The sequence below is a fragment of the Cololabis saira genome, chromosome 2, assembly GCF_033807715.1.
Source record: "Cololabis saira isolate AMF1-May2022 chromosome 2, fColSai1.1, whole genome shotgun sequence".
Taxonomy (NCBI): domain Eukaryota; kingdom Metazoa; phylum Chordata; class Actinopteri; order Beloniformes; family Belonidae; genus Cololabis; species Cololabis saira.
Window position 1 is genome coordinate 6614099 of NC_084588.1, and position 10982 is coordinate 6625080.

Genomic DNA, 10982 nt, shown 5'->3' on the forward strand with positions numbered 1-10982 from the left:
GTGACTCTATCTATCTACAAAAAAATTAGATACATACAGGACTGTCACAGAAAATTTGAATATTGTGATAAAGTTATTTATTTTCTGTAATGCCATGATTGCTGATCATGGCTTACAGCTTAAGAAAACTCAAATATCCTATCTCAAAAAATTTGAATATTCTGGGAATCTTAATCTTAAACTGTAAACCATAATCAGCAATATTAAAATAATAAAAGGCTTGGAATATTTCAGTTGATTTGTAATGAATCCAGAATGTATGACATTTTTGTTTATTTAATTGCATTACAGAAAATAAATAACTTTATCACAATATTCTAATTTTCTGAGACAGTCCTGTATCCATCTAATTTTTTTTGTTAATATTTAAATTATTATGATAAGGGTTGCTGGCGCTCACACACGCTGGTGTCACCACCACGGTGTCCAGCAGGGGGCGCTGTCGGTGTCACCAGTGGAGTCCAGCAGGGGGCGCTGCCGCTCACTCCCGCTGTTGTCTCCGCCAGAAGAAGAACGCGGACAGACATGGCAGCAGGACGCGGATCAGAGGACCTGTTTGACAGCATTCTGCTGGCGGATGAGAGGTGCGTTTTCCGGGTGTTTAGCGGGGTAGATTATCATCGAGAGGTAGAAATGTTTGTAGGTTTGGCGCAGCGCCGAAATACACGTTAGTAACGTCGTTTCAGTGAGGTGGTGTGATGGTGGTGATGAGGTGCTGCCAGATGTGAGCCGCGCATGCGCAGAGAGCTCCCCCCTTCCCTTTGTTTTGGTTCAACAACAGGCTTTAGATCAGCGGAACAAACTCACTGCTACATCTCTCTGGACGTTTGGCGTGTCTGTCTTGTTGTGGGTTCTAGTCTACTGAATAGTTCTCGTTTAGTTTGCGTTTTTGTGTTTCCAGAGGTTGTTCTGGTTCATGCCATGTTCCCTCTTTACAGAAGACACAAGTGATCGTGTGGTTTCATAGTTTCCCTCGTGAAGGATAGATGGTTTAACTGATCACAGTATTGTACAGCTCATATGATATTGATCTTCAACAAGGATACAAATGTTAGGTTATTAAATCAGTTTAAAGCTGCTTTATAAACGAGTGACAGAATCCTCCAGCCATCAGAATCAGAATCAGAAAAAAGTTTATTGCCAAAATTGTTAAACACACACAAGGAATTTGTTGTGGTGATCGGTGCAATACAATATAAGAGCACATATATAATGAAAAGAGAAAAAATTTACAACACAAGCAAGCAAAAATGTACAACATGAGGTTTTTAAAGTGAGCACGAGTCAGGATAGATGCACATGTTCTGGTTGCTTCCCGTTTTAATATTTAACAGCTAGACTGGATATGTGTTGCAGATATCCACAATTCAGTTCTTCCCAGTCAAAAAGAGCATTTCAGATATCTACAATTACATTCTTCTTCATTTCAGATATCCACAACGTCACTCTGTCCAGGACAAATGAAGTCACTTTGCCATTCATGTTAATGGGGTTTCTAATTACAGATATCTACAATTACATTCTTCTTCATTTCAGATATCAACAACGTCACTCTGTCCAGGACAAATTACGTCACTTTTGCCATTCATGTGTGTGGGGTTTCTAATTACAGATATCTACAATTCAGTTGCAGATATTTGCAATGTGAATATGGATATCTGCAACTGAATTACAGATATCTGCAACTGAATTACGACTAGCTGTAATTCCAGTTTCAGATATCTACAATTTAATTCTGACTAGTCCTAATTCCAGTTCAAGATATCTTTAATTCCCCTCAATTCAACATATCTACATCGTCTTTTTTAGATATCTTAAATTAAGTTTTGACTAGTCAGAACAAAGTTGTAGATATCTCAAACTGGAATTACGGATAGTCATAATTTACCTGTAGATATCTATAATCAAGTTATAAATATCTTGAAAAGAATTTTAATTAGAGATATCTCAAATAGGAGATATCTTTACCTTCCATTCTATCTAGTCAAAATGTAATTACAGATATCTTGAATTAGAGTTTTGACTAGTCAAAGTGACATTATAGACATCTTGAATGACTATTCTGACTAGTCACAATGTAATTACGACTAGTCAAAATGCAGTTGTAGATGTTAGTTCTGGATGGTTAAACTCAGCCATTAAATGTTAAAACGGCTTACCACACAGACGATGCAGCGTCTAAATAACACATGATTGCCGCGAAACTCGTTCATTTCTTTTATGAATCACTAGATCTGCTTCCAGGACCTGTTGTCTACATCCGGGGCTGTGTGTGTAACAAATAAATCAGTTTGTAAACAAGACCTCTGAACTCATGACGTCATCTCTCATCTCTTGGTCTGTTTTTTCAGCTGTTGCATGAATTATATGACTGTAGTTCTGCAACATATTAATACTAGTATTGAGATTCAACAGCAAGTATTGGCAGCTAATGATGCTGTAAGGACCAATCAGCTCCCAGAATGCTGATAGAACTGCTTTCAGAAACATCTTATGGCAGAATTACCGAACAGATCCAGGGCAGCAAACTGAAATCGGTTTTAGTTTTTCCCACATTCCGTTTTTATTTTTTCCATTTTCAGTGTTTTTCGGATTTTAATTTTTGAGAATTTGGATTTTTGGAATTTAATGCTAATTTTAACCCCAAGACAGTATATAAATAATGAAATATAGACAATTTATGCAATTATAACTGAACATTTTTATGTTTTCATACCTTTAAACATAATTAAAGGCAAAACATGTTATTCTGGTGTCCAACAAAACATTCCTTTTTCGGCCATAAACAAAAAAAAATTGCAAAAGCTGTAATGTAATGAAAAAAAAAAATCGATCTTTAGAAAATATGTATCGATTTTTAGGAATTAATATGAGAATCAATTTTTTTCAACACAGGCCTAGTACCACATTCAAAGTCACTTAAATCACTGTACTCTCCCATTACTCAATAAAGGGGCTGGTTACTATGGAAGTATGTAAAACCCAGTCGTATGTAAAGCAACATACAAAAGAGAAAAACACAAAAACAGACAGAGCAGTTCTACATTTCCATCCCAAAGTGTATCGTTTGTGCGCCAGACCCCCGTGACCCTGCAGAGCAGAACCCGGGTCTAGAACATGGAAGGATGGATGTTAGTGTGGCGCTGTGTCTGTGTTCCAGGTTCCGGGGTGAGGGCTACCAGGAGGGGTTTGAGAAGGGGACCAGACGAGGGCTGCAGGACGGACGCAGACACGGAGCTTCTCACGGAGCCAAGCTCTCCTCTGAGGTGACGGAAGAATGAAACACAAACACGGGCTGCTTACATGTAAACGCCTGTGTCAGTTGTCCTGGACAGGCTCATTTCTCTATGGCGTGGTGTGGTGTTTATTGTTTATTGTTGGCTTTATCTCCAACCACAACAAATTACCATCAAATTTAAAGCGTCAAAATATCAAAAAAAGCAAAACAATCTCATAACAGTCTCATCCAGAAATAAAGAACAGCAGCAAAATAACGTGTTGGAGAGGGAACAGGAGGAAGCAGAACGCTTATTTAATTCTGTCCCTTCCTCACAATATCATATCATATGCCATAGAAAATATAAAAATTAAAATAAGAAAATAAATAAATAACAAACAAAAAAATAAATAAATACAACAAAAATAATAAATAAACAAAGATCAAGGCATAATAATTTTCAAACTAGCCTACAATATCCTAAACTCATAAATGTAATTTCCAGTCACTTCTTTGATTATCCATGACCAGCCATGAATGCAGGGAGTTACATTTGTATCATATATGATTTATCACATAAGGAACAGAATAATAATAAAAAAAATACATACAGAAGGTAAATTGAGTTTTTTAGAGGTCCTTATTTTTATATTTGTCAAGAATTGTTTTCTTGTATGTGTTTTTAAACTGTATAGAGTTAGTGCTTCGTTTGATTTCTTCATCCAGACCATTCCACAAAGTTCCCCCACAGACTGATATGCACATGCTTTTAAGAGCAGTACGTACACAAGGTTGTTTAAAATGTACTTTTCCTCTTAGATAATATTTTCCTTCTTTATCTTGAAACATTTTTTGAATGTTTTCAGGCAGTGTATTATTTCTTGCTTTGAACATTATTATTGCTGTTCTTATTTTCACTAGGTCCATACATTTCAAAATCTGTAATTTAAGGAATAGAGGATTGGTGTGATGGAGATACCCAGCATGATTTATTATCCTTACTGCTCTTTTTTGCAATGTGCATATCCTTTGTAAGGTGCTCTTGTAAGCATTACCCCAGATTTCAACACAATATATCAGATATGGTAATATGAGCACAGTACAGATTGTGTAGTGTTGTTTGATTCAAGATGTGTCTACATTTACTCAGCACTCCAATACTCTTTGCCATCTTAGAACACAGATACTTAATGTGTGAACTTGTGGTCTATTAAGACACCCAAAAATCTTTTTTCATTACATCATTAATTTCTATTTGAACATCTTCATTCATTTTACGATTTCCAAATAACATAAATTTAATACAAATAAACTTATTTGTATCAAACCAACATTTTAGAGAATCTGAGAATCATTTGTAACTTCACTTCTCTGTTGCATATGGCCCAGTTATTGTAAACCGCAGGTGCCTCTGCTCTAATAATCAGTAAAATAACCTGCTAATGTGATGGTTTATTCTCCACACCCACAATCTAAGCTGGAGCAGCTGATTCTGATAGTTAATTGATGAGGAAAACAAGGCATGTGGACATCAGTGGGCTTTTTATTTGGTAATCTGGGCCCTACATCCACAAAAGCCAAACAAACAAACCAAAAATGGAGGAATCTACACTAATTCTTCTCAAGTCTCCTCCAGATACAAGTGGCATGTACAGAAACAGAGTTCTATATAAACCTCTATAACACTTAAAATCACAGTTAAAACAACAAACAGATCAAAGTAACATCTTAAAATGATCCTGAACCACGTACCAGATGATTAATAACTTAATGCAGTTAACAAAGAAGCGGAAAACCAAACTACTATGCTTCCTAAGTTTGATTGTGTAATTGTTTAATTAGGATCCCCATTAGCTACAGCGTGACTGCAGCTATTCTTCCTGGGGTCCGCCAACATTTTTAAAGTAATACAGTACTAAACATAACATAATAAAAGCAAACCAAATAAATTTCCACTAGATAAAGAGAATATCAAATTAAAAATACTCTGCAAAAAAATGCAGAGACATTCCACAAAATGAAGACAGTGAAATGAGAACAAAACTAGTTAAGAGTTCATCTGAGGTCGTCAAAAAGTCTGAAAAGCAGTCCACAATTTCATTTCATTTGTAGTCTAGAACTTCACAACTGATATAATACAGAAAAAAGAAAGAAAAAAATACATGGCCCTGTACACAACAGTCCTTTCACCAGCATTAGAATCACATTTGGCAGCAAAATATCCTCCAGTTGCATGTGGTGATTTATTTATGATAGTCAGAGCTGGAACATCCTGCTGTAATACCTGAGGAGTCTTTGTTATGGACATGTTTCATGTAAATGATAATAATGAGTAAAGTAATCTGTCACTAACCATTAACCAACCAAGATTCTTATGCATCTTGTTTATACGTGATTTCCATGACAATTTTTCATCCATGACTATTCCCAGCAGCTTGGTCTCCTGCACCTGCTTGATACTGCCCTGTTTTATTTTAAGGTGTAACTGTGGGTTATTCCTAATGCTAAAGTATGAACCAAATATAATACAATTAGTCTTTGATACTTTCAAAACCAGTTTGTTACAGTTTACCCAGTCTTCCACTGCTCTTAACTCCTCCTCAATCTATAAAAAACTAAGTGTGCCATAAGAGTAGGTAACCAGAATAACAAGCACTCACTCTGGCCTTCCGTCTGGACGTGGCTTGATTGAGGAAACTGTTGGTTTGAATCCTCTCACCAATCATTGTCTCTCTCTCTTTAAGTCTCTCTCTTTAAGTCTTCTTTGAAAACTTATTTATTTTCTTTGGCTTTTAGTGTGTGACAAATTAGTTCCCCACATCTGTGTGAAGTGATTGTGCACTTTATGTGTCTGTTCTTTGTCGTCTATTCTCTATTATCTATTTTTTATTACTATTTTATTGATCATTTTAGTATGTTAGTGATTTTATTGTATGTTAGTGATTTTCTTGTATGCTGTACAGCACTTTGGTCGACCTCGGTCGTTTTTAAATGTGCTTTATAAATAAAATTGACATTGACATTGACATTCTCTTCCTGCAGATTTCCTTCTACTATGGTTTTGGCATCACGTGGAAATGTCTCCTCCAGCATAAAGCCGATGACAAATCAAGGTGTGGTGTCCATTCACAAGTTCCAACTGAATGTTCATGTTCACACCCTCAAACTAACTTCTATTTGACCTGAATGCCTTTCCTCCATAGTTTGTTGTTTTTCTGTTTTATGATGATGGTGTTGTTCATTTTAGATAAAGGTAACGGGAGCATGATGCCAGGTTCATGAGGGAGAGCAATCCTCCTGCCAGCGTTGGCGTGCAGGTTAAGAGTTGAGACCACATGTAGTGCGGTCTGCACTGCATGTACGTTTGAAGGCTCAGTTATGCTTCTGCGTCAAAATGATGTTCTGGTTTGGATCGACGCAGAGGACACGCCGTCACCTGCGCCGTCATTGACGTGTACCTCCCGAAAATTGTAACTACGCGTCGAGGAGACGCCGTCCACTCGCAGACCGAGAGGGCTGTGATTGGTTCGTTTGAAAGCGAAGCATTTCCGGTTTCCGGTTTGAAGCAGTAGTGAACTTCCAGGGCTCTTTTCTTCGTTTATATGTGATTTTTTTTGTTTTTGTTTTTTGCACAATAGTTGTCCTTATCTCTTTGATTTACTGTGACCGGAAAAAGTCGGATAAACCATTCAGAAAAAGATCGCTAACTAGTGGCCGCGGGGGGGAACTGCACCGCGACCAAATGGAGAGACGGAGAAGTCAGAAGGGTTCAGCACGGCGTCACGGCTGCGGCGTGTGCTCTGCGTCGGTGTGACGCAGAACCATACCTCAGCCTTGAGGGGGAAAAAGAATCAAATGTGCTGCTGGGGAGAAGCCGCCGCCGACCTCTAATCTATGATCAAACACAGACGGGGTTAGACTCGTGAACCAGCACATTAATGCTGCTTTTCCACTAGTACCTACTCAGCCTGACTCGCCTTGACCTCGTTTCTTTTCAACACCCAGATCAGAAGTAGGAGGTTGGAGTGAAGCTGCTGTGACGTTTGTAGCCGTGAGCAGACATGGACTGAGAAAGATCCTGGTAGATTTTACAGCCACCAGGTTTAAGGAGGTCTCCACCTCGGAATTTGACCACGGAACAGATTATTTCTGTGCTGCCACTGTTCTTTGAAATTTTTACTTTTTTTTTTTTTTTTTTTATTCGTGTCAAAGGTTTTTATTCGTGTCAAAGGTAAAACAAACATGGCAAATATACATTCCATACAAAAACATTTGTAATGGAAACGAGGTTGATAAAGGGAACAGTAGATTGGACACTGTATGTAAACATGAGAATAAAGTATATAGAGATTAAATGTCCCATGACAATTATACAGTAATATAATATGAAAAAAAGGTACAAACAATAATAAATAAATTAAATACATGACATTTAAGTAAAATAATAGAACAAAGTCCATCATACAGGGGGTAAGTAAGGATATCAGTCTTCTAAATCAGTGGGAAAATGTCTTAACACTTCATACATTTTTTGTGCTTTTGTTTCAGTTATTAGTTTTAAAGATTTTAAATATAATCCAAATTCATTTAAAAAGTCAATGATGTCACATCCTGACTCAGACGTCTGACTCCAACCCCCCGACCAATCGGTGGCCTGTAGTGTGATGATGTCAGATACAGCCGACTCAGCAGCTTAGAACCTCGGCAGAATACATACAGAAAAGTATCTACTCAGCACATTAGACCCCTAGTGGAAAAGAACCAAACCGAGTCGGGCTGAGTAGGTGCTAGTGGAAAAGAGCCATTAGTTTGGAGACAGAAGGGAACAGTTCCCGACACCAGGATGACTGACAGGGCGCTGCAGCTCAGCCAGGAACCCACTGGTTTTCTTTGCTGGATGGAAAAGGGTGAGACGGAGGTCCAACCTGCAGTTTACCAGCAGCACGCAGCACCACGCGCTGGTCACCTGACCTGCTGGCTCTCTGAGTGGTTTTGAAGCGTCTTTATTCCCCATACAAGAGAACATGTACAGTACTTTTCCCTGCACCGCGCCAAATTGTCAACCTGGAATAAAAAAGGCTGTTTGTTACAAACATCTGAGACGGATATTTAGTGTGTTGAGGGTTGTCCTGGTCATCGTTACCCAGAGTTCTGTTCTTTTGAGAGTTGGAGTTTAAAAACGTACATTTATTTGTGATTTTTGTTGATGTTTCTTCTTCTCTTTTTGTTGACAGGAAGCGTGTGAAGGCCCTGGACGCTCTCCTGGGTTTGATCCGGGCCTCGGATCTGGACGACCCCCAGTCTGCAAAGCTGCAGGACGACATGGAGAAGCTCCGGGCCAAGTTCAGACAGGTGCGTGACTCCATGTCTCAGACGTGGCCCGAGGGTGCCGCCCTGCAGGCTGCAGCAGTCGCCTCAACCATTTAAATAATGGCGCTTTTCCACTAGAACCTACTCGGCTCGACTCAACTCAGCCAAGTTTCTTTTCCACTACAATTCAATACCCAGATCAGAAGTAGGAGGTTGGAGTGAAGCTGCTGTGACGTATTTGATTGAGTGATCTAAACCAAGAAGACAACCACACTAAAGATGTAGAACCTGGAGGAGATGATAGATGTGCTGCTGGGTCTGTGACTTGTGTTTGATACCAAGTTATAAAATGAGAGTGAGAGAAGCTTCAAGCAGCGATGCTTTCTAATTTATTTTAGTTTATCTCTGCGCTGCTGAAAAGTCAGCTGGAGCCGTGAGCAGCTATGAAGAGACAGAGCTCCTGGTAGATCTGGTCGTTCCTTATCACCGTCTAGATCCCTTTTTAATTCTCTCCTCAGCACCAGGTTTATGAACATCTGCACCTCAGAGTTGGATCATGAAACAGACTTTTGCTGCTGTTGCTGGTTGAATAAAATGAACAAGAAGCCGTCAGAGTCTCTTTCTCTGATTTCCTCCTCCTGACTCAGACGTCTGACTCCAACCCCCCGACCAATCGGTGGCCTGTAGTGTGATGATGTCAGATACAACCGACTCAGCTGCTTAGAACCTCGGCAGAATAGTTACAGAAAAGTATCTACTCGGCACGTTAGACCCCTAGTGGAGAAGAACCAAATCGAGTGGAGGAGAGTCGGGCTGAGTAGGTACTAGTGGAAAAGCGCCATAACTGTGGTGTCGTGTTCTCCTGTGAGTTATGCAGCTCTGCAGTCTTGAGCAGCATCATTAACCTGTGCTGCTGCTCCGCAGGTCTGCTCCATGCTGAATGTCCCCTCCGACTTCAAGGACTACATCAGGACGGCTGAGGGCACCTCCTTCTGAGTGGAGCTGGTGATGTGGAGGACCCTGTCAGAACGGGGGCTGAAGCCACCAGGCCGGAGCCACGGCTGCGTTGGACTCCGGAGGGGGGACGTGAGCGGCTACTGCGGCCGTCCCATGGACATCTTTGAGAGTCCTGCATCTAAAAGTCTGGGAACCTTACTAACCTGCGTCGGTGTGAAGCCGTTAGGACGGGATCAGGAGAAGGCACTGTCCCGTTTTATGTGTGTCAGATGAGAGGGGTTTTATCACAGTAACAGAGGGACAGCTACGGAAGAGTATTAGGGCCAGGCAGGAGAAAAATACAAATAATATTTTAGAGGAGGAAGATTTTTTTTTCATTATGCACTTGGAGAAACAAGTTTAAATGTCAAGAAAAAAGTCAAAATGTTGAGAAAAAAGTCAAAATTTGATGACGATATTGATTTGAAACCCATATCACACATATGCAGTTGCAGAAACGTACCCTTAACGTTACACTCTAAGGATGTAAGTTATTTATTTAGTTAACGGCTGCTGCTGCTGCTGCTGCATAGCTGTCACTCACACTCCTAACTGGATTTAATGGAGACATTTCGACTTTATTAACTAAATTTAGACTTTTTTCTCGACATTTTGACTTTTTTCTCGAAATGCACAATAAAAAAATATCTTCCCCTCTCCAATATGTTTTCTCCTGCATGGCCCTGATACTCTTCCGTAGACTGATGTTGGCTGCAGTTCAGCGAGCTGATGCACGTCCGCTCCAGTAAGAGACGGTCCTGACATCATTGCTGATTCGCGGGTGAAAGCACACGTCGTTGCGTCAGGGCGAGGAACCAAAGGAAGCTTTCTTTGCAGTGTGCTTGTCTGATCTGGTTGTGGATTTGGCTTCAGCGTGGATCAAGATGAGACATGAGATCAAATATGCCGTCACTTTACTTGAAGAAGTCTGCAAGAATAATTTCAAGACAACGACGGGCTGCTTTAAAGACTGCTGTGTGTTTTTGGAGGTTTTTAGTAAATAGATGAAAGTACTGGAACACTGAAGTGCAGCTTTTATATGATGTGATGAAGTGTCACAATGAAGGACATCAGTGTACACGTGTTACAATCTAGTCCAGTTAAAGCTCAACTGGACTTTTTTAATAAAAAAAAAAACTGTACATGAGTTGTATTAATGATTCTTTATTTCTTAATTGTTGTATTTTCATTGAAGTTTTTTAGGTGTATACAGACTAATGTCATGTGAAACTGGCACAGCTCACATGAACTTTTTATTGAACTAATCATGTTACTTAGAATTACCGGTCAATTAAAAGTTTAATGGTAAAGTGAGTTAGTCTTTTTATAGTCCTGAAAATTGATAATGTGCACGTGCTGCGTTGTGCATTTTTTGCATACCTTTTTAATTTCACCTATTAATACTTTTCTTTTGGTTTAGGTCAATTTTTTAAAATCCAAACTGATCAATGGAGATCTA

General features: G+C 39.4%; 1 protein-coding gene across 1 annotated transcript; it reads left to right on the forward strand.

Moving 5' to 3' along the window:
- The first annotated feature begins 502 nt into the window (after window positions 1-502).
- On the forward strand, window positions 503-10628 carry lto1 (LTO1 maturation factor of ABCE1). Its single transcript, XM_061708531.1, has 5 exons — window positions 503-584; window positions 3161-3266; window positions 6260-6330; window positions 8452-8569; window positions 9452-10628. The coding sequence occupies exons 1-5, from the start codon at window positions 526-528 to the stop codon at window positions 9521-9523; spliced, it is 426 nt and encodes a 141-aa protein (XP_061564515.1). The 5' UTR covers window positions 503-525; the 3' UTR covers window positions 9524-10628.
- Window positions 10629-10982: the final 354 nt, after the last annotated feature.